General features: G+C 44.7%; 1 protein-coding gene across 1 annotated transcript in view; it reads left to right on the top strand.

The window, feature by feature from the left end:
- LOC144784113 (patched domain-containing protein 3-like) overlaps positions 1-21,637 on the top strand; it is a 160,679-nt gene extending 139,042 nt beyond the window's left edge. Inside the window, exon 4 of the mRNA XM_078662794.1 lies at positions 19,770-21,637. Within this exon, the coding sequence (XP_078518920.1) occupies positions 19,770-21,637 (1,868 nt within the window). The remainder of the gene's footprint in view (positions 1-19,769) is intronic.
- The last annotated feature ends 799 nt before the right edge of the window (positions 21,638-22,436 follow it).

Genomic DNA, 22,436 nt, shown 5'->3' with positions numbered 1-22,436 from the left:
CCGGTACGTCACTTTTTGTGATGCACCAGCAGCGTAAATAATGTGCCTTGTTGCACCATATTTACAAAGTGACGCATCTAGGTAGATGCGTCACTTTGTAAACCCCTGCGCCACATTATACCTGCACCAGGTATAATGTATGCAGGGGGGGGGCGTTCCCCCGCAAAAAGCCTTGTAGAAGTGACACAGTGAAATCTATGAGATTTCACTGCGTCACTTCAAGGACGCCGTTGCGTCAAAATCTTGCACCTGCCTCACAGCAGGCGTAAGACTGACGCAAGCCCTTTCACATGGATTTTCAGACGGATTCACGGAATACGGATTGTACTACGCGACTCGGATGGACGGGTACGATTCGTACGGAGAGGACTCCGGATACAAATCGAACGGACGATTTTTTTCCCGAATCGGAATCGACCCCCAAGTGTGCATAACTGTTTCGCCCACCAGCATACCTGAACAGCCGACCCAAATTCCACGCACTCCAAAAGACCCTACGATCAGCTCAGTTCTCCTATGCCGTGGTCCCACGCACCAGAAAGACGAGATCGGGAGGCCGCTCCTTCTCCCTCCTCACAGCCTGAGCCTGGAATGACCTTCCGTTCCACCTCAGAAAGACAACATCGCTCCCCATATTTGCAAGAAACCTCAAAACCTGGCTATTCAACAGACCCCCTCCTTGATGGACTGGAACCTGCGACCCCCCACCCCAGCACCTTGAGACCCTTACGGGTGAGTCATGCTTAACAAACACCTGATTGATTGATTGATCTTGGCTTGGTCAAACAGTCATGCGCACTTTGTATGTTCATCACCTGACTGCATTACATAACCTGGTGGGGAACATGCAAATGCCCCCAGTCGCCATCTCAGCGCTGATCCACGCCACTGAGATCAATCACAGCAATACATTGCAGCGATGTGATTCGCTTAGGGGAGCCAATCACAGCACTGCATTGCAGCGTTGTCTTTCGCTGCGGGAAGCCTGGGAGCTTCCTGGTTCCAGGACTCCCAGAGAAGCAGAGGACAAACACAGATGGTGAAAGAGGTAAGTGTTTTTTTTCCTATTTTATTTTGTCCCATTCTTCCCCATCCCTCCACTCGATTGCCTGCCAGCTGCTACTGTTATATGCGTTTGATTACAAGGTTTCATTAGGAGTTTTCCTTTTTATTTTTGGGGAGTTTTACATAGCGTGAACTAGACCGAAAGGTATAAGAGTGCTTTACTTGAGCACCAGTTGTGTTTCAGATGGGCACATTCACTTTTTAGGTCTCGCTGGAGACCTATTGTAGTTGAGTCGGCTCTCAAGGGACACAGGGCTGGGCACGCGCGTCGATTTCACATCGTGGATGCGCATGCCCAGTCCCCCAGAGCCGTGCACAACTCTTGCTCCACCATTCTCTCGCAATTGCGCGCGCACTCACACAGCCACACTCTTGCATGCACACACGCACACGCACACACGCACACAGACACGCGCACCCCCCCACAGACACGTGCACCCCCCCTCCACCCCCCCCACACTTACTAGGCTCTTTCTGCGTGTCCCTCAGTCTCGTTTCTCCTTGATTTTGGCAGCTTCTGCTCTACGGCTCCAAGAAAGGATCCCCGGGACCGTAGAACGGGACACAGCTCCTTCCTCCTTGAATTCAGCGCCAGGGCTATTTCCTAGGAAAACTTCTGTGCTCTAATCTAATCGGCGGTCAGCGCCTAGTAAGAGGCCATCCTGTGCTGACGCCGCTCTGAGCGCGCGCTTGTGAGTAGCGTCTCGGGCAGGCGTGCTCTTCGTTACGTTTACGGACGTGTTAGTGAGAGGCGTCTCATGCTCCAAGCCTGTGCAATAGAATGACACAGGGAAGCTTGCTTACACTTGTTTTTTTTTTAACTTTAAGTGCGAGGCGCGGGTGCGGCCAGTGCCTGTTTACAGGCTTACAGCGCTCTCCCAAGAGCCTCGCTCTTGCCGTTGCCTGCGCGCGCACTCCTCACATAACGTTTTCACGGCGGCCGCGTTGCTTTCATGGTAGTGCGGCCAATTCTTGACTATATTACTTTCTGTTCAACAACTTTAAAAAAAATATTGAACATCGTGTCCCTGGCTCAGCGTGTGATACTGTTTGCCCTTCGGTGCCCGTAGCTGCCACCTCCTCCCATGTTGCCCCCCCCCTTCAGCTGCCCCTGCATGCCTGTTTGTTTCGCCGGGCCCCTGTTCCGTTTGTTCTCCTATTGCTCTGCATCCGTGAAGCGGGCTCCCTGTTGCTAAAAGTAAGCGGCGCCCTTCTGCTGCCTCCCTCACTAGCATTGCATTGAATACAGTCTCCTGTGCAGTGCTTCCATTAATGCCGTGTCTCTGGCAGCATGTGCACTGTCCGCAGCACGCACAGCCTGAGCTCTGCCTGTGATGCCTGCATGCCTCTGCATCCGGGAGCCCCCGATGGGGGGGAGCTTTGACACCGGACACGGACCCCTTTCATCCCAGGCGGGCATCTGGAAACTACTGAGCTCTAGTAATTGTGGATGTTCGGTTTCACCAGCTGCTGGTACGCTGTGGGTTCTGCCTTTGGGGCACGTAGGTGTTCTTTCACAAACGCAGCAATGGAGAGAACAGGTCAGTGCATCCCCCCTCCCTCCCACCGACAAGCGGTATGAGGCCCACTTTTTTTTTATTTTTTATTTATGCAGTTTTATATAGCGCGGACTTTACCCGAAGGTGTCAGAGCGCTTCACAAAAGGAACAGAAATGGGCATGTTTGGGCATGTTTCTGTATTTATATGCTGTTCGATTCTGGGAACAGGGTGAGACAAGACTGTATTCAGTGTAATATTCATTTCTGTCTGTCCACCTCCACAAGCGGCAGCGGGACAGCAGAAAGACACCAAAAATGAGCACACACTGCTGACAGTGCTACTTGCCAGTGCCGCTTTCCCCGCCCAAACCCTGTGGTAAGACACCGTGAGTGTGCCTCCCCAGTTTACTCTTTGTTGTTTACATTAACAGTACGGAGCGCGCATAGCATATGTGTGTCGGCAATATTGGAATATTAATAAACATACCCAGAAGCTGAGGCAGCAGCACTATGCTGATCAGTGGTGTATGTCCCCTCATTGGTGGGAATCTCAGACCCATAATTCTCATTCACCATCTCTCTGTATACTGCGAATTGTTGCAGATTTCTATAGCACCTTACCCAAGCACCGAACAGCATTTCACATTTTTAAGGCAGAGAGATTAAGTGATTTGCCTAGAATCACAGGATGCCTCATCTTTCATACCCATGAATCTCACCACTCTGTTCCTCCACTGCAGCGGGAGTTCCAAATCAAAACCAGGTATTTACTCGTAGGAGGCACATAACAGCACTTGCATGGACTGTACACACAAGCTTTCTGCTAGCACTACATACACACTCGATGCTGTGATGCAAGATACATCTTGGCTGTCCAGAGCTATCTTTCTTTCTCAGTTTCATTTTCCATGGAATCTACACACTAATTCAGACAAGGTGAGGGCTAGGATAAATGTTACCTTTATGGCAACTTTCTTACTCTTGGATCGTAAGCTCTATCCAATTATTGGTGCCCTTACATAAACCCTTCAGTCGTTGGTCAAAATATGCATCACTTGACTCAGTGTTTCAGGAAGGGAAGTGGCGGTGTGTGTATATGTGCCGGGATGGGGGCATTTAACATGCATGATGCATGTTGCACCGAAGTGCAGAGCTCAGTTTTAACAGATGGAGAAGCAACTTGAGGTCATGCTTCTAGTTGCCAGGATGTGCAAATAATTTGTTCGTGGGGCGTTATGCTTACACTCAGGAGCATAAAGAACACGTATTGACATAGCCAATAGGTCTCGCTTTTGGGACCTTATAAGTATTTTTTGAAAGTTGTGAATGCCTCCCCGCGCCTGCTCATCCACCTCCACCCCCCCCTGCCAGCTCATCCACCTCCCCCCCGCCAGCTCTTCCACCTCCCCCGCCAGCTCATCCACCTCCCCCGCGCCAGCTCAACCACCCCCGCGCCAGCATACTATCCTCCTCACCCAAGACATGCGCGTCTTTGTCATGACTCCTACTACACCATGCCTGCCCTCTCATGACTTCTGCCACGCACAGATAGCCCCTCTGTTTCATTGCACCTGCCACACCACAGCCCCTCTCATGCCTTGTGCCACAACCCACCTCCCCTCTCATCACGTCTTCCAATACCAAACAGCCCCTCTGTCGTGACTTTTGCCACACCCAGCCAGCTCCTGTGCCACGACTCCTGCCACAGCCAGCCCTTCACTCATGACCGATGATGCACCTGGCCAACTCCTGTGTCATGATTCATGATTCATGCTACACCCATACAACCACTCGGTCTCACCCAATCCCCCGTCTCCAACACGACTTTCACACGCAGCAACTCCCTTTGTCTCCAATATGACTTCTTTCATACCATGCCAGGCCCCTCGTTTCTGGTACGAGACACGTTTGATCGTAGACATTATTATTTATATGCACCATGAGACGTGTTCACTACTTTATAAATACAACAGCAGAGACCGTTCCCGTATCTTGGTTAGATACAAACCACGCCAGGAAGTTTTTCTCGGGCCCACTCTAGGCTAATTTCATCGCACACCAAAATCTCAAGGATGCACTACACCAACCATCCTTACATGAAGGCCGCCGGCTACCACTATTTCCCAGTTTTAATTTTAATATCTACTGTTTGAAACAATTTCATTTTCATGACATTCGGAAGCACTTCTGTAAAAAAAGCACTCCCGCAGACAGGACGCATTAGGAGTTACAGTCTCTCTGACAACATTAGATTTTCAAGTTTCGTTTTGCACTCCCTACCTTTCTTCTCTATCTCGCAGCACTTTTTGTGTGTGTTCTCTGCGCCTACAGGTTAGATCGCCATAAGTCACTGTACACCTGTACAGTCACTTACTGTTAATTATAGGGTAAGGTCGGACCATATTAGACTTTTTACTCTCTGTTTTGCGCCCGTTCCTTCCGCAGACTACAACACGCTTGGGTAAATTACGTCCGCCCTTACAGCAACACAGTTTTAATTGTTTTTCCCATGGCACTTTTTCTCAACCCACATAGTCTGTAACAGAATGACGGTGACTCTACCATACACAATACTAACTGACTAAGCACTGCTTTTCCCTATCTCTGGGGCAATCCAAGTCCACCAAATCATACCTTAAGTATGAATACCCTCAGGAGCAGGGCTTTAAGTGGGATGAAAAAAATAGGGGGACCTCTCAAAGGGGCGTGGCCAATGTAATTAAGGGCCTGGCTTAAAACACATCAGCCTACACTAACAATTGTCTCTGCATACTTTGCTTGTAAACAGAAGAACTTTCTCTAATTTCTCTGAGCCCGATTCACAAAGCCTTTTACTCATTAATTCTGTATTCGGATGCTCAGTGTTGTCTACCTGCAAAAACGACACCTCCCTGGTTTAATCTGGTGATCGGATTATTAAAACGCTACTTTCGCTAGAGGTTGGGTTACTCATTTGACCTCTATGTATTCAGTACTAAAGGCTAATATTAATTACCCCGTGACCCGATCTCCTGGGCTGCATTAATTTTGGGTGACCTGGCACTTTAGCACACACTTCGGGAGGGCCGCTTTATTTTATTTATTTATTTCATTTGCAATAGTGTTCCCTTATAGTGCCATACATTCGCTTTGCTTATGTGTGATATTTTCTGTTTGCTTACATGAGGTTTTAATGCCCTCTATGCAGGCCATTGACATTATGAGGCAACGGAGGCCCAAATTATGCGATGTGATTTGCTAAATTATGTGTCAAGTAGGCATCATCTTGTCTGCACTTTCTGTGGTAGAATTAGTATTCACTTTTGACATTTGAGGCACCTTCTGTTCTGTCATTGGGGTCAAATTATGTGACGCCCATTACAGAACACCTACCTCTGGCATTTTTGTCGATCACGTCCAGGGTATAGAGACGTACCTTTCGTGCAATTAAGGCAGGATACCCCTCTCACTTGCTAACTAATTCCATTTTGGCTTGAACGCAACTCATGCCCTTATCTGAACAACTGGCCCCACTTCCAGCAATGACCTCAATTGACCATATATGTGTGTGTACATTTCTTCCAGTTCATGTATGCCTCCAGTGCTCAATCAACATGTATTCCTTTTTTACTCTCAAAGGTTAGTGTGTAGACGTATATAACTTGATTGTGTTAACTGCACATAGGCTTTATCTTTATCACAATTTTTAGAACAGCTGTCTGAGATAGTTTTATCTCACTAGTGGGCATAACTAAACTTTGCTATCAGCATATGGCAGAGAAACAAGCAAACATTAGTTGGTACTACGCATCAATCTTATGCTTCTGGAGAAACCAAGGCATAGGTATGTTTGACTCAGGATGATTTTGCCAGTGGTGAATCATCCCACTCATATTAGAGCAGGATTCTGATCTCTGCCTACTTGGATCAAAAAGATTGCCCATAGCAGTATACCTGAGGTGGTACCAAACAATGGAGGGTCTTGCATAGGAGCAACCCCATGCATTGGACAGCACTACAAAGAGTGGTCATGACCAATAGTACATATCTGTCCCCCAAGCTGTGATCACTTGCACAACTGCTTTCCATACTATGGGAAATAGATAGCATAAGACTTCATTGTTCTTGAAGCAATTAATTTGACACACATGCCAATAGAAGAGAGAGGCATTTTTGCTCCTGACAATGAAGTGCTTAGCTAAGCAAGTGATGCGTAGGCAAATGCACTACATTAGAAAGTAGGGAAGAGTCAAAATCTCTTAAATTAGTGCTAAAGAGGTAGTGTCCTTTTTCATTGGCCTGATCTGTTGCCTCGGTTTCTAGAGTAGAATATGGTTAAAAATGGCAACTTTCTAATTGCAATTTATTCTCCCACCCCTGGCCCTTCCCTCTATCCTATCTATCTATCGCCCTCACTCTATCTATCTATCGCCCTCACTCTATCCATCTATTTCCCTCACTCTATCTATCGCCCTCACTCTATCTATCTATCGCCCTCACTCTATCTCTCGCCCTCACTCTATCTCTCGCCCTCACTCTATCTCTCGCCCTCACTCTATCTCTCGCCCTCACTCTATCTCTCGCCCTCACTCTATCTCTCGCCCTCACTCTATCTATCTCTCGCCCTCACTCTATCTATCTCTCGCCCTCACTCTATCTATCTCTCGCCCTCACTCTATCTGTCTCTCGCCCTCACTCTATCTATCTCTCGCCCTCACTCTAGCTATCTCTCGCCCTCACTCTAGCTATCTCTCGCCCTCACTCTAGCTATCTATCGCCCTCACTCTAGCTATCTATCGCCCTCACTCTAGCTATCTATCGCCCTCACTCTAGCTATCTATCGCCCTCACTCTAGCTATCTATCGCCCTCACTCTAGCTATCTATCGCCCTCCCTCTAGCTATCTATCGCCCTCCCTCTAGCTATTATTCGCATCACCACCGCATCACTCAGCACTACAACAGCATCACTCAGGGGCACCACAACATCACTATGCGCTACCACAGCATCCCTCGTCGCCACCACAGCATCACTCGTCGCCACCACAGCATCACTGAACGCCACCACAGCATCAATCTGTGCAACCATTCAACAACACTGGTTCAAATATGTTCTCTCAACACTCGCCTGCGACTGATACAATTTACATACCTACATCGCACCTACTTCACCCGAGAGCGCTTATGGAGGGCGGGCATGATTGGCTCCCTCGACTGTCTCCGGTGCGGATCAGAAGAGGGTACACTTCTACACACTGTCTGGATTCTGGAACTGGGTTTTCACATGCTTATCTGAAGTGTTGGCTTGGGAGCTCCCCCGCGCTCCGAAATTAGCTTTGTTGCATGTAATGGAGGGGATTGGGGGCAATAGGTACAAGCGTCACCTGTTATTGCTAGGCCTCACATTGGCCAAACGAGACATTGCCAAAGCTTGGAAGGCACCTCAAGCTCCGCCATTGACCGCCTGGAGGAATGGCATGGACTTTTGCATGGGTCTTGAGCAACCTATATTCATGGCCAGGGGGTGCCCCCACAATTTTTTTTTAGATCTGGAAGAGGGGGGCCGACTACCGTGGGCTGGACTTGGACCCTCCACATGAGAGGGCCGCCCTCCCGACGATTTGACAGATGGATCATTGGAAATGACTGCGGAGTGTTTCGATTGACTTGGCATGTTTTTTTCAGATATTCTATTGTAAATCAGTGGCGGCAGTAGCGCAAACGGGGGGGGGGGTTGGCGTTTGTTTTTTCTGTAAAAGTCTAAGATGCTTTTGTCGTTCCATTAATGTTTGCAGCAGACTCCGGATTCCGGCGCTATGCAATATATGAGCGTTTTGACAAATGAAATGTGTTTAAAAAAACAAATATGTTCTCTCAATGTTTCAAGTTTTATTACAAATGTCACAAAAAGATGTTCATATTTCACTTCTGTTCTTGGATTTTTGTCACAATAAAATACACTGAACATAATCTTCACAAAAGTTATTTACAAAAGTTTAAGCTATTGCCATTATAAATTATAATAACTTTTATTTAAGTATTAATTATTAAAAAAATTAAAAGCCATTGTTATTTGTAATATCAATACATCTAAGTCACGTAAATACAACACACATATTGCATTACAAATGCTATAGGTGTCACATTTGCGAAAGTTAAAACTATTGGCATTGTAAATGACAAAGCTATTAATTTAGCTATTTTCAAAACCAACACATAAATTAAAAAAATTGTCATTTACAATACCAATAGCTCAAACTTTCCTAATGCGAGACCTATTGCATTGCAAATGCTTGTTTTGTTATGCAGGTGGAGATTAAGTGCCAGATATATGAAGAAAACGTTTTGCAATTCCCTAATTGCAAATCTTTGTTTCAATTAGGAAACCGCAAAACGGCATGTATGTAAGTGTTGTGAATGCTTTCTGCGATTCCTAGTGGGTCACAAATGACCTACCTCATGAATATTAATGAGGTAGGGCACAATTTGCGACTCATTAGGAATGCAAAAATCATAAGGATGGTGGCCTGCTAGGGTCAGCAGACCACCATGTCTGTGATTGCTTTTAAATAAAGCAATCATTTGTTTTGTAAAGTAGCCCATTTTGCGTAAAGGAAAATGGGATGTTTTACAAAAAGAAAAATGAAATGTTTTCCTTTAATTTTTTAACAGCAGGAAGTGGTCCGTGGGACGACTGCCTGCTCCCAAATAATGCTTTCACAGACATACACAAAGGGGAAGGGGTCCCTTGTGGACCACTTCCCATTTGCGAATGGGTTAAAATTTGAATGTTTTGCAACCGCATTTCGGTTGCAAAACATTCATACCAATGCGATTCGGTATTAGGAATGAATGCCCTAAACAGGCCTCTTCATAATTCCGAATCACAAACCCAAATTGGGTTTCGATAACAGGTTACCGAATCACAGTTGGGGTTTTATTCATGTGAAAAGCCGTTTGCAACTTCAAAAAGGCTTTATACATGTGGTCCTAAGTGAATTGCCCAGAATCACAGGATGCTGAGCATCCCTGCCGAGACTTGAACCTTGTTCCCCAGTTTCCCCGTCGACCGCCCTAGCCGTTTGGTCACATCCTTTCCCCATGTCATCTCATGTTGTTTTATTGTACAGTGCACTGACCTATACCGGTTGAGTGGTGCTCCATAAAACTATGAAATAAATAAAACTGTAAAGAAAAAAATAAAATCTCCCTTTGGAAGAATAAAGAATTTGAAAAATGTTTTTAATGTCACCCCACCAAAAATGCAAACAGTTTGAAAAAAATGACAGCATCTTCTATGTTGCTGTGTCATAGAGTCGAAAGATTTTACATATGGCTACTCGGTCCCCTGTCCGCTTTTTTCTGGTGTAGTGGGGTACCCACAATTCAGCTTCTAAGTTCAAAAGAAATGTCTAGTACCAACTTGAATTCTCATAGACAGAAAATGGATTCTTACCCTCCAGGTCCATCCTGTCCTTGTCCCATTCATTTACAAACTGAGATTACCTATCTCACCGACAGAAAAAAAGAACAAAGGAATGCTGTCCCTACCTCACACCCTCCCTCTGGGAGTACATAAGCCTATCCATCCCAGCATTCCTCTTTTTTTTCTGTCAAATGACAAAAGGGGACGATGCAGGAGCTAGGATGTTCCTGGGTTTGTGACTTACGTTTTGTGCTGCTGGGCAGTGAGGTCGTGCTGGCGCTGCTTCCTCTCCCTCCCTGCTGGACTTGGGGGGAGTTGAAGGTGTTCCTCCAGCTGTATTGCCTCAGGTGTCCTGGTCCACGCCTCCTGGGTTGCTGGGCTCATCGGGAGGTGCGCTGTTTCTCTGCCGCAGGATTGTGGCTGGTTCCGGGACCTCCTCTGGGTCGCGAGGCCTGACTTCTGGGTGGCAGACGGGACTGAAAGTCAGGGCCTGCCGTGCCGGTCTCCTACATGGAGCGCATTTAGGAGCAGGCTTCGGTGGGTTCCGCATAGCGGTCTGTTTGAATTCCTTTAGTGGTGTTTCTTGTGAATCGATTGCCTTCAGTTTAATTTTGCAAGGGGGCAGTGCTACTTTGAAGCCTCTGCGTGTTTTGTCAAGGGACTCCCTCTTTGATTTGCAGGGGCACCGTAAATGCGCTCTTGCAGGGTTTTGACCGAGTCTTTCCCCTCCTGGTGGTGCTTCTCTGGGACTTTCCACCTGCGGTTCCTTTTGAGGCTGGTGACCTTGGTTTTCTGTCATGGCCAAACATACACGAAAGAGCTGCAATAGGGAGCGCTCCTCCTCCTCTTCCTGAGTCCTCTTCATCCCCTTCTCTGGCCAGGTCTAAGCACCACAGAGAGGGGGATGATATTAGGATCAAACATTTAATCAGAGAGACTCTATGACAGATGGGGGTCTCGTCCCAAGGGCTCTCTGCCGGTTCATTCCTCAAATTCTTCTGATTCTGAGGAAGAAGGCATGGGGGTGTGGAGCATAAGGGAAAGTACATTGACAAGGATATGTTACCCAAATTACTTAAACATGTCAAGTCTAATATGGGCTTTCCTGATAAGGAGGCTCATAGCACTTCTGGTGGTTGGTTGTTGTGACAGTTTCAAAGTTCTGCTGCTGTCGATGTTCCTGTCCATCCTTACATCTGGGAGGTCTTGTAGCGGGAATGGAAGGATCCCAACCATATCATGCCTCCACGGTTTATGGCAAAACTTTACCTTCTTCAGGATATGTCTAAGGAATTACCTGACTCTATTCCTATTACTTCATTTGTGTCCAGTCTTGTGGGTCAGACTTCCTTGGCCGAGGATGCGGTGCTTAAAGATCCTGTTGATAAAAAGGTGGATGCTTCCCTTGAGAAGGTGTAGTCTGGTTCTAATCTGTCTCTGAGGGCTACCATTTATGGAATTTATGTGGCTCAATCTCTGATTTCCGATATCAAAGTTCTGTATCAGTTGATGGATGATGCTTCCGACTGTTCTGGGCTTTTGGAGCCTTATGAAAGACAGGTGGAGTTCCTCTCTGATTTCTCTTCGATGTGGTGAGAGCCTTTGCCCTTTTCAGTGGAGCGGGTGTGGCTGCCCGCCACAATCTGGTGTTGAAGGACTGGAAAACAGACTCTGCTCAAAAGACTTGCGCCTTATGCTTGCCTTTTCAAGGGACTATGATGTTTGAGGAGGAGTTGGAAGGAAAATTGCATAAATTATTTAAGGAGACAAATCTCTCTTCTTCCTTTATGGTGTCCTCTCCTGCAAAAGTTTCCTCTAAGCCTAAATCTTTTTTCCAACCTCCCTCTCATAGCAGTTTTCCAGGGGCCAGGGAAGTTCTCTTTTGGACGGGTTCGGGACAGGAAGGCTAAGTCCCCCCCTCCTAAGCCTTGTTCCCGAATATATGGCTGTGGATCCCAGATTGTTGGTCGGAGGTCGGCTGCAGTTCTTCCTACTGGCTTGGGTGCAGTCCTGTTCAGATGTGTGGGTGCTGGACATTATTAGTCAGGGTCATGTCATTGAATTCTAGGAGGTCTGATCCATCTCTGGGGGTCGAGTCTCTCTCACAGAAAGGGGCAATTCAGGAGGTGGGGAGGAGGGTTCCCAAAGTGACAGGGGGGGCAGGGGGTGTCAGGCTGGTCCTGGATTTGAAGGCTCTGAACAAATGGGCTGTTTATCTGCCTTTTCGGATGGAGACTCTTCAGTGGGTGATTCCGTTGGTTCTTCCAGGCTATTTCCTGTGCACCCTCGATCTCCAGGACGCTTACTATCATGTCCCGATTCACCCAGCTCTCGTCGGTTCCTGAGGTTTTGCATTCAGGACCGTCATTCTCAGTTTTGGGCCCTGTCTTTTGGCCAGCTCTGCAAGTGTTCACCAAGTTGGTGGCTCTGTTAGTGGATTCCTTGAATCTTTTTTATTTTTTTATTTTTTTTTATTAAGCTTTTTGGCATCAGCAGAGAGAGAGAAAAATAAGCATCCAGTCAACAAAAGGAACAATAGTATGATTCCAATCCATAATAGGCAGAGTTGCCGAAACTATAAATCAGTTACTATACACCATAAATCAAAAAGAGTACAAAATACAGAAGCAATGACAAAAACTTCTCAATTTCCTATCCAGTTAGTAACTGGAGACCATAGATTACGACCAAATGTCTTCTTTCTTATACCTTTCAGTTTGTATAATGCCGTTTCAAGATAATACATAGATAAAAGCCTATTTCGCCACAAAATAATATTTGGTGTTTCTTCATCAAGCCAGCCAGACGTTATACAAAAACGAAAAGCAGACATGCATATGAACACAAATCCAATAACTGGATCTGAAATCGAATTAGTTGCATTTTCTTCACAGCCAAACAAAACTAAAGATGCGGTTAATTTAACTGGAATAAACAATTCGGTTGTAAGAAAATGCTCTACATCAGCAATAAATCTTGTCAATTTCGGACATTCAAAAAACATGTGTATTGCATCAGCTCCATGTAGATTGCAGCGACTGCAGCTCGTCCCACGCCCTACACTCCATTTAGCTATCTTCCCTGGTGTATAATAAAGTCCGAATATAGACATATAATGCTGGCTGATGAGTGATCCATTCATTAAAGCATTTCTAGCGATTACTAAACTTCTCTCTATGTTTACACTAGAAATATTCAATTTATTCTGCCATTTAATCGCTACCGCGTCTAGATCATCCTCCCTCTATTCCAGAATTAATTGTTACAAAGATCCAATTCTTTGTCGCTGTTTGATCGCTTCTAAAATTTCAATATTCCCCCAAAAAATTAAAGACTGTGACAACTTCTGCAGGCAAAAACTTCGTACCTGAAGATATTTAAAGAAATCAGACCGAGGTATATGATAAGTGTGCATCAAATAGTCAAATGAAACAAAATCCTTCTCTGTAAATAGATCTCCTAATTTCTTGATGCCTAAATTATTCCACCTATACATTACCCCGTCCTGAAATATCGCCGGCAAAAAAGAACAATCCTGCAAAGATGTGTATTCCGTTAGATTTATACTAAGTCGAAATTTCCTTTTGACAGATCGCCAAATAAAATAGGCTGTATTAAATATCTTAAATTTAGTCTTTTTGTAATAGCTTGGCTCTATGATCCGATTTAGACATTGTTTCGCCTCTGTCCCCAGAAGCATTTCATAGATCGATGGGGTCAAAAAATCCTCCAAATAATCTTCCGGTAATAAAAGTACGCCCACATATTGCATTATTGCCATCCAATGATAAAGTTGAAAGTTTGGCATGCCCCACCCCCCTCTATCTCGAGATAATTCACAGCTTTTTAGCGCTCTCCTTGCCCGGCGATACCCCCATAGAAATCTGGAGCTCATTCTCTCTAACCGAACAACATAGGCAGATGGTATTAGCAATGGTATGGCTCGAAAAGTGTATAAGAATTTTGGAAAGATAAGCATTTTTATCAAATTACTGCGACCTAGAAGAGAAAGTTTCAAATTATTAACCCTTTCTAAAATACTATTTGAAGATGCTATTACTGGATCTAAATTAATAGGAATAATGTCCTCAATGTTAGCAGAAATTTCAATTCCAAGATATATGGCCTCTTTGTCTATCTTCATATTCTCTGGACATCCAACCACAGAATGTATGAGCTGAGTTTTATCGATATTCAATTTATAGCCAGAGACACGGCCACATTCCTCCGCTGACTTTATAATGTTGGGTAGTGCCGTGTTGAGTTCTGCCGTGGCCACGGCTATATCATCAGCGTAGGCGCAGACTTTTATTTCCCAACCATTTAATTGTACTGGTTTAATTGCAGAATTATTTTCCAACTTTCGGATGAAGGGATTGATGTACAAAGCAAATAGCAAGGGGGAACAGGGACAACCCTGTCTCGTCCCCCTTGCTATCCGTACTAGCCCCGACAGAGAGCCCGAAATCCGGATTACCGCAGTCGGTTGGATGTAAAGTGTTCCTATTGCTTTAATGAATTCTCTTGGGATCCCCATCTTCTCCATTACTGACCACAAAAAGGCCCAGGTGACCCTGTCAAACGCTTTTTCGGCGTCCAACAGGGCCACCCCGACCGGGGACCCAGTCCCCTGAGCCCAGTCAAGCAAAGATATTATTCGCCTGACATGGTCAGTGGTCCCTCTACCCTGTATAAAGCCATGTTGTCTTATGGAGACAATCCCTGTCATAAGATCATTTAGCCGATTTGCTATAAGCTTCGAGTAAATTTTACTATCAGTATTCAGTAGAGAGATTGGTCTATAAGACCCCATCTCCTCAGGATTTTTCCCTTTCTTTTTAAAAATGACAATAATTGCTTCCGCCCAAGATTGTGGGGCTTTCCCCTCAAAAGCTCGTTGACAAATTTCCACCAGTTCTTTTTTAAGTTGTGTTCTAAATGTTCTAAAAAACTCCAACGGTATATTGTCTGGCCCCGTAGCTTTACCTGAAGCCAGCCCTAGAATCGCTGTTTCTATCTCTTCCCATTCAGGAGGTGCTAAAAGATTAAGACGCTGAGCCTTCGACAAGGGCACAGAGCTTGTTTCCTTTAAATATTCACTGACTCGGTAAAATCCCCTTCCTCGCTATATAGACATTAGTAAAACTCTTGGAAAGCAGTCAAAACTCCTCCTCTAGTTTCCTGTATGTCCCCCTTTAGGTCCCTGATTTTTAAGATATCATTATATAACTGCTTCTCACTTGCTCTTTTCACTAACAACCTACCGCTTTTTTCCCCAAACTCGTATGCTGTTTCCTTATATTGAGTATAATTAATAGCGATTAGATCGGCTATTGTAGAATAAGCATTGGCTCTTTTAATCGAAAGATCCTTTTGGGCCAGTTTACTCAAGTCTGATTCCCCTCCTTGCCATAAGGTCTCTGCCAACTTCTCCTCAGCTTTTATTATTTCATCAAAATCCTTCCGTTGTTCAATTAGGAGTCGCTTACGCTTGAACCCTGAATAACTGAGAGTCTCCCCCCGGACAATAGCTTTAAATATATCCCAGACCATTTCATGGGTTGCTGTACCTTTATTGAAGGCAAAAAATTCCTCTATTACTTTAGACATATATTGACAATACTCTGTCTCCAATAATAATTTGCGCTCAAAAGACCATCGTGATGGTTCAATTTTACCCTCTGTTTCAACATTTAGTTCCAACACTACCGGGTTGTGGTCAGATATTAGTTTGGGATGGATCTGAATTTTAGCTTATATTAAAAAAGTATGTGAAATAAAAAAGTAGTCTAACAAATTTTTGATGAGGAGCAGAAAAAAACGTAAACCCTGGATGATTCGGATTCTTTTCGTGCCAAACATCAAAAAGGCCATGTTCCAGAAGTAACCCAAGTAGGGCAGTATATACAAGTTTTTTCTTACCACAATATGCTGAATTAGATCTAATATCGGCCTTTAACTCCACATTGATATTATAATCTCCAGACAATAACACTGGAGTAGTCCACTGTGCCAGTTCTAGATTAATAAAATTAAATACTTCTGGATCATCTAAGTTTGGACCATATATATTACAGAGTGTAAACCCCTGCCGTCCCCTCTTAAATTCTGCTAACACCCATCTTTCCCATTTATCTGCTGCCGTCTTTATGCAGTCCACCCACCCCCTCTTTTTTAATATCGCTACCCCTCTTTTAACTCCGGAATGTTTGGAGCAAACTACTAATTCCATCCCCATGTTCCTTAGGTGTTCTCTATTGACCCATGTAATGTGCGTTTCTTGTAAACAGAGTATGTCTATACCCAATATTTGTATAATCTTGGCTAATACTTGCCGTTTCCGAGGATCATTTAAACCACATACGTTTAATGTACATATCTTAATCTTTCTAGCCATTGTATTTGATTTCTCTTATCATTCTTATACTTTTAATTATCTGGAGGTTTTTCCAGAGGATTGCTTGAATCTTGGGGGTATCCTGGTTCACCCTTACCTGGACGATTGGTTGATTCATGCTCCCTCTTGGGACCAGTTGTTGGTGGATCAGGAAGTGATGTGCTCTGCATTTCGGGATCATGGGTTTATTCTGAACCTTCCCAAGTGTCAGCTGGAGCCCTTTCAGGACTTGGCTTTAATTGGAGCTCGCTTTGGAACTGATCTCAACAGGTTGTTCATGCCGGTCCCTCATGTGGTGATCTTGCAGTCTCCTACTAGGAGGTTATTGGAAGTGGGATCCTTTCTGGTCCGCCTCTGATTGCAGCTTCTGGATCTCATGGCGGCGACAATGTTTACGGTGGCTTGGGCTAGTTTTTGCTTTCGTCCTCTGTGGTTGTTTCTGTTGGCTTATTGGAATCTGTTGTCTCTCAATCTGGCCCTTCAGATTCCAGTGTCTCCTTCCATCCTCCCTGCCCTGCTCTGGTGGACGGTGTCAGACTACCTTTCTCGGGGTCTGCCACTTCAGCCCTCCCCCTCGAGCGGGCCTGACTATGTATGCCAGTTCTTTCGGGTGGGGGGGTTGACCTTGGATTCTCTGTCTCTTCAGGGGTCATTGGTCCCTTCTGGAGGGTCAGCGTTCTTCCAATTGGCAGGAATTTATAGAAGTGTCCCTTGCTGTGATAGGGTTTTACAACCGGTTGTTGTCGCTCAATGTGGTGGTGCGTTCAGACAACATGATGTCGGTGGCCTACCTGGATCATTAGGGGGTCCAGGTTCATGTCTCTGAATACTGTGGTGGTTCCCTTGTTTTGATGAGTGAAGGGGTATCTGTTGTCTCTATCGGCTGTTCATATTCGGGGTATGGACAACGGTGTGGCGGATGCTCTCAGCCATTTTTTCCCTGCCTCTCAGGAGTTGTTTCTGACTCCAGTGGCTTTTCAGCTTGTGTGCACGAAGTTTAGTCTTCCCAATCCCGACCTCTTTACTTGCTGGCACAATTCTCAGCTGCCCAGGTTCTGCTCCCCGGTTAATCAGGAGGGCTCCTGGGGAGTGGATGCTCTGACCACTCCTTGGCCGTCTTGCCTCCTCTATGCAGTCCCTCCTCTGGTTCTGATGCCCCAGTTTTTGGCTCGCCTGGGCTGGGAGTCTGAGGAGCTGGTTGTGGTGGTTCTGTTTTGGCCTTGTACAACTTTGTTCCACACTCTGAGGCTCTTAGCTGTGCAGGGTCCCTGTTTTCTCCATTGCTCTCCATCTCCCCTGCTGTCTGCTCTGATGTTGTCTCTCCTGTTCTGCAGATGTGGGTGTGGAAGTTGAGAGGCAGGAGTGGTGATGTCGGTGTTTTCTGGAACATTTAGCGGTGGCTCTTCAGAAGTCTCATAGGCCTTCTACCTTAAAGTCATTGGGATACTTTTCAGTGCTGGTGTCTGGCTCTGGGTTTGTCCCCATTGGCTTGCTCTTTGCAAGAGGTGCTAAAGTTTCTTTGGGAGGGCTTTGAGAAGGGTTTGGCTATTTGTACTTAGAGAGCTCAATGGGCCACTATTCAGTCCCTCCATTTCCCTTGGGGGAATATGTTAGATGTGGAGGATTTGATCTCTCGTCTGTTGCAGAGTTTTTCCTTGTCTCGTCCTGTGATGTGGCCTACCTTTTCATTGTGGGATCTGCCTTTGGTTCTAGGAGATTTGGTGGCTCCTCCATTTGAGCCTTTATCTGAGGTGGACATCAAGTTTGTTACTTTTAAGGTGGCCTTTCTTGTGGCCATTATCTCAGCTCGCTGCCTGGGGGACATGGATGCTCTGATGGCTTAGGATCCATTTATGTCCTTTTCTAATGGCTTTGGGTTCTGACCTTGATTCTCCCGATGACCTTCCGTGGTCTCTGTTGGATGTATGCAGGGCTTTGCATGTCTATCTGGATCGCACCAGCCCCTGTCAGAAATCTAATTCCCTTTTTGTTTCCTTAGGGGTTGCCTCTTGTGGTGGGAAGGCTTCTTCTGCCTCAATTGGGCGTTGGGTTAAGCAGGTCATTGGGTTGGCTTACTCTCTGTCAGGATCTCCTTCCCCAGCAGGGGTGCAGGAGCGGTCAATCTGTGGGGTGGCGGCTTCCTGGGCTGAGGTGCAGGGGTTCCCTTGTCCGAGATCTGTAGGGCGGCCACTTGAGCGTCCTCTAATACCTTTGTGAGGCATTATCGGCTCCAGAATTTGTTGGGGGATGATGCTAATTTTGGTTTGGGGGTACTGCATGCTGTGTGCTCCTGATTTTCTTGTTCTTCTGTTCAATAAGTCACTGAGTTTTGCAGTATTTTGTGTCCTGGTGGTTTGTTGTGGATGAATGTAATTGGTTGCTTGGGTATTCTCACTTTGTAAATGAATGGGACAGAGTCAGGGGGGACCTTGGGGTAATGCCCTATTCCTTAATGGTATTCTTAATTACTCCTGGTCCCGTTATCCTCGTCCCATTCCTTACCTCCCTCCCTCCCTGTCTTGCCGGCCTTCATCTAGGCTTGGTATTTTCAGGAGGAATCGTGGGATGGTGCGCTTATGTACTCCCAGAGGGAGGGGGTGGGGTAGGGCCAACATATCTACGTTCTTTTTTCTGTCAGTGAGATAGGTTATCTCACTTTGCAAATGAATGGGATGAGTACAACAGGACCATGAGTAATTATGATAAAGTAATAGGGCATTCTCTCTCTAGACTTTTTGCACCTTCTAGCCTCAGCATGGAGGTACCACAAGGAAACAGGCTTTGCTAGTAGGCAGTATTTTGACCACCTTTAGCCCTGTGCTCAGAAGACATTTGGGACCACCAGTTCCAGGACCTGAAAGGCAGCGTACACAAGCCATCATCAGGTTAAAACAAGAAAGCTTTGTTACCGTGTTCTATACCCAAACATCAATGCATTTGAAATCTCTACTCTGTAACTGATTACTCCGGCATAATCAAAATTCTGATCAGGCATAATTTAAATTTTTTGTAGAGAGCAATCTCTGTAAATGCTGGACAACTGTTTGGTATCATCTTTGAACATAATTTGCAGTGAGTTAGCTCCAACCAAATCCAAACGAAACTGGTGAACATCACTAATATCACCTTGAGCTTCATATTTGTTTAACAGCATTGTGTATCTTTGCACCAAAAAAGCTGGCTTTAAATGCATGACAGCTTTAAATGTATGATTGCCCTGATGAAGGCCTGTTGACACGACATAATGGATTTGATCAATGACTATGTTAAGAAATAGGATCTGTCTGGACAAGGCTTTGTGACAGAGTTATTATTGCTAATGAACAATTTACATGAGTTATTTTCTGTGCTTATTTAATATTGTTACACGTCTTGTAATTCATTATTTCTTGTTCTTCATCCAGGGGTTGGTGTTGATAACATGTTTCTCATGATTTCCTGCTGGCAGCAAACTAAAGTCAGTAGAAGCGTTGGAGATCGATTGGCCGACACATATGCTGCAGCAGCTGTACCTATCACAATCACAACAATGACCGATGTTTTGGCCTTCTATATTGGGATTATGACCCAATTTTCTTCTGTGCAGTCATTTTGCATTTATACTGGAACTGCTGTCTTATTTTGTTTCCTATACAGCATCACCTTCTTTGGAGCTGTGTTGGCTCTTAATGGCAAACGCGAAGAAGGCAACAGACATTGGCTGGTGTGCATTGAGGTGAAGAACATTGCTCTTACTGATGATTCATCTTCTCCCTTCCTTTGCTGTGAGAGAGGATCCTTTGATAGGGCTACTGGGTCCGAGGAAGAACATCCAATTGCTACATTGTTTCAGCATTATGGACCTTTTCTTACCCAGCCCTGGACCAAGATGGTTGTCTTTGTGGTTTATTGTGGGTACTTGGCTGTTAGCGTCTATGGGTGCTTTCAGCTTCAGGAAGGTACTAGCCTTCGAAATCTGGCCAGCGAGCACTCATACGTTACTCAATACTATCACAAGGAGGATTTATATTTCTCAAAGTTTGGTCCAAAGGTTATGGTAACTGTGACCAAAGCAATATCATACTGGGACCCATCGATTCATACCACAATTGAGAAATGCGTTCAGCGCATGGAGAGCTCTTCTTCCATTGACAGAAAGCTCTCTGAGTCATGGTTGCGAGACTATAGCCAGTACTTGTTCAACATGTCCCTAAATTTAGATGACAAGACCACATTTATAAATCATGTCTCCTCCTTTCTCCAATTGGTTCCACGCTATAAGAACGACGTTGTTATCCGCAATGGTCGTATAGAGGCATCACGTTTCTTCATTCAGACAGTTAATGTGAGCGATGTAGCAAATGCAAAAAAAATGTTGAAGGAGCTAAGGGAAACAGCAAAAGCCTGTACAATTCCATTTCTTGTATATCACCCAATATTTATATTCTTAGAGCAGTATGACGCAATTATTCAAAATACTATTCAAAATATTGCTGTTGCTACTGGAGTCATGCTGGTGATATCACTATTATTAATTCCCAACCCACTTTGTTCTCTATGGGTGACCTTTGCAATCGCTTCCATAATAGTTGGGGTTACCGGTTTCATGGCTTTCTGGAATGTCAATTTAGATTCAGTATCCATGATCAACCTGGTCATTTGTATTGGGTTCTCAGTTGACTTCTCCGCGCATATTTCATATGCGTTTGTTACAAATAAGGATCCAGATGCCAATAAAAGGGTCTGTGATGCATTGCACCTCCTGGGTTACCCAATCCTACAAGCAGCTCTTTCGACCATCCTTGGCGTAGTTGCCTTGTCCGCAGCAGAAAGCTACATCTTCAAATCTTTTTTCAAGATTATGTTTCTGGTAATTATGTTTGGGGCTCTACATGGCCTTGTTTTTATTCCAGTATTTTTACCTTTTTTTGGAATGTGTGATAGACCGTGCAGAGGCACAGAAAAAATAAAGAAGTTAGAAAAAAGAAGCCAAGAAGCTAGTTGTACAAAGGATCCAACCAATTTAGGGTGTCACGACAACCAGGCTGAGGAAGTACATGGAAGTACCTTACCTGGAACTGTTATCACAATCCCTAGTATAATTAATATTGCAAACGTGTATAATGGTTATTTATTTCACCCTGGACAGAACACAATGGTCCCATCTACTGATGTACAAGGCAGTGATATCAAAGCCTGCTCTGATCAAAAATCTGAAGTCATGGATTTGGATTGCCTTAAGCAAATCACCCTATTGCGTTATGCAAGTAAGAAGGCCGCAGATTGTTCCTAGTGTATGTGCGAGTACTACCATGTGCATTCAATCTTTACATGATTCCACTTTTACCAGTTAAAGTAATAGTTTGAATATTGTGTAACTTAAATTCGGACTCCATTGTTTCTTTCCCGAGATATGATTTAATAGAGTTCAAACATATATATCCGACTAGAGGACAGAGTAAAAAAGTCTCAATGTTCTATCTACGTAGAACTCCGTGAGAAATATTTACTGCAATTAGTTCCAAACTTAGCACTCCTGTCCACTATTACAGCATTCTTATTTAGTATAGAGCAAGATAATGTGTATTTTGTGACTCCAAACATACAAGTACCTATCATATTCCATCATGTGAAAAACTGTATATTCCTGTGCGTTATATGGAAGGCAGGCCTGTGTTGTATATAAAGCTGTATGTATCACTGATGATCAAAATTCAACCTATCAACTGTCCTATAAATTGGCCTTTCGACGTAGCCATTAAAAATAACATTAAATAATACAATTTGCTGTATCTTCCATTTATATCAAAAGAATCCACAGATCAAAACTACAGTGTACGTAAAACGAAAATATACCATGATGAGGCGAGAAAAATATGTTGATGTAAACAACTCTAGATACACACATTAGGCAGCTGGTTTACGAATGTTAACCTTTTCAACGTGGGTTTGTATTCTAAAACAGAGTGTACAATGCTGTGATTATTATCTTATAGAAAAGGAAATTGAGTGATTAAGAAAAATACTTCCTTGCAGTATTGGGTAAAACATAAGCAGAGCTCCAAGGGGCACCAGAAGGGTGTTTTCAATGG

The sequence above is a fragment of the Lissotriton helveticus genome, chromosome 10, assembly GCF_964261635.1.
Source record: "Lissotriton helveticus chromosome 10, aLisHel1.1, whole genome shotgun sequence".
Lineage (NCBI taxonomy): Eukaryota > Metazoa > Chordata > Amphibia > Caudata > Salamandridae > Lissotriton > Lissotriton helveticus.
This window is presented reverse-complemented; position numbering and strand designations above follow the sequence as displayed.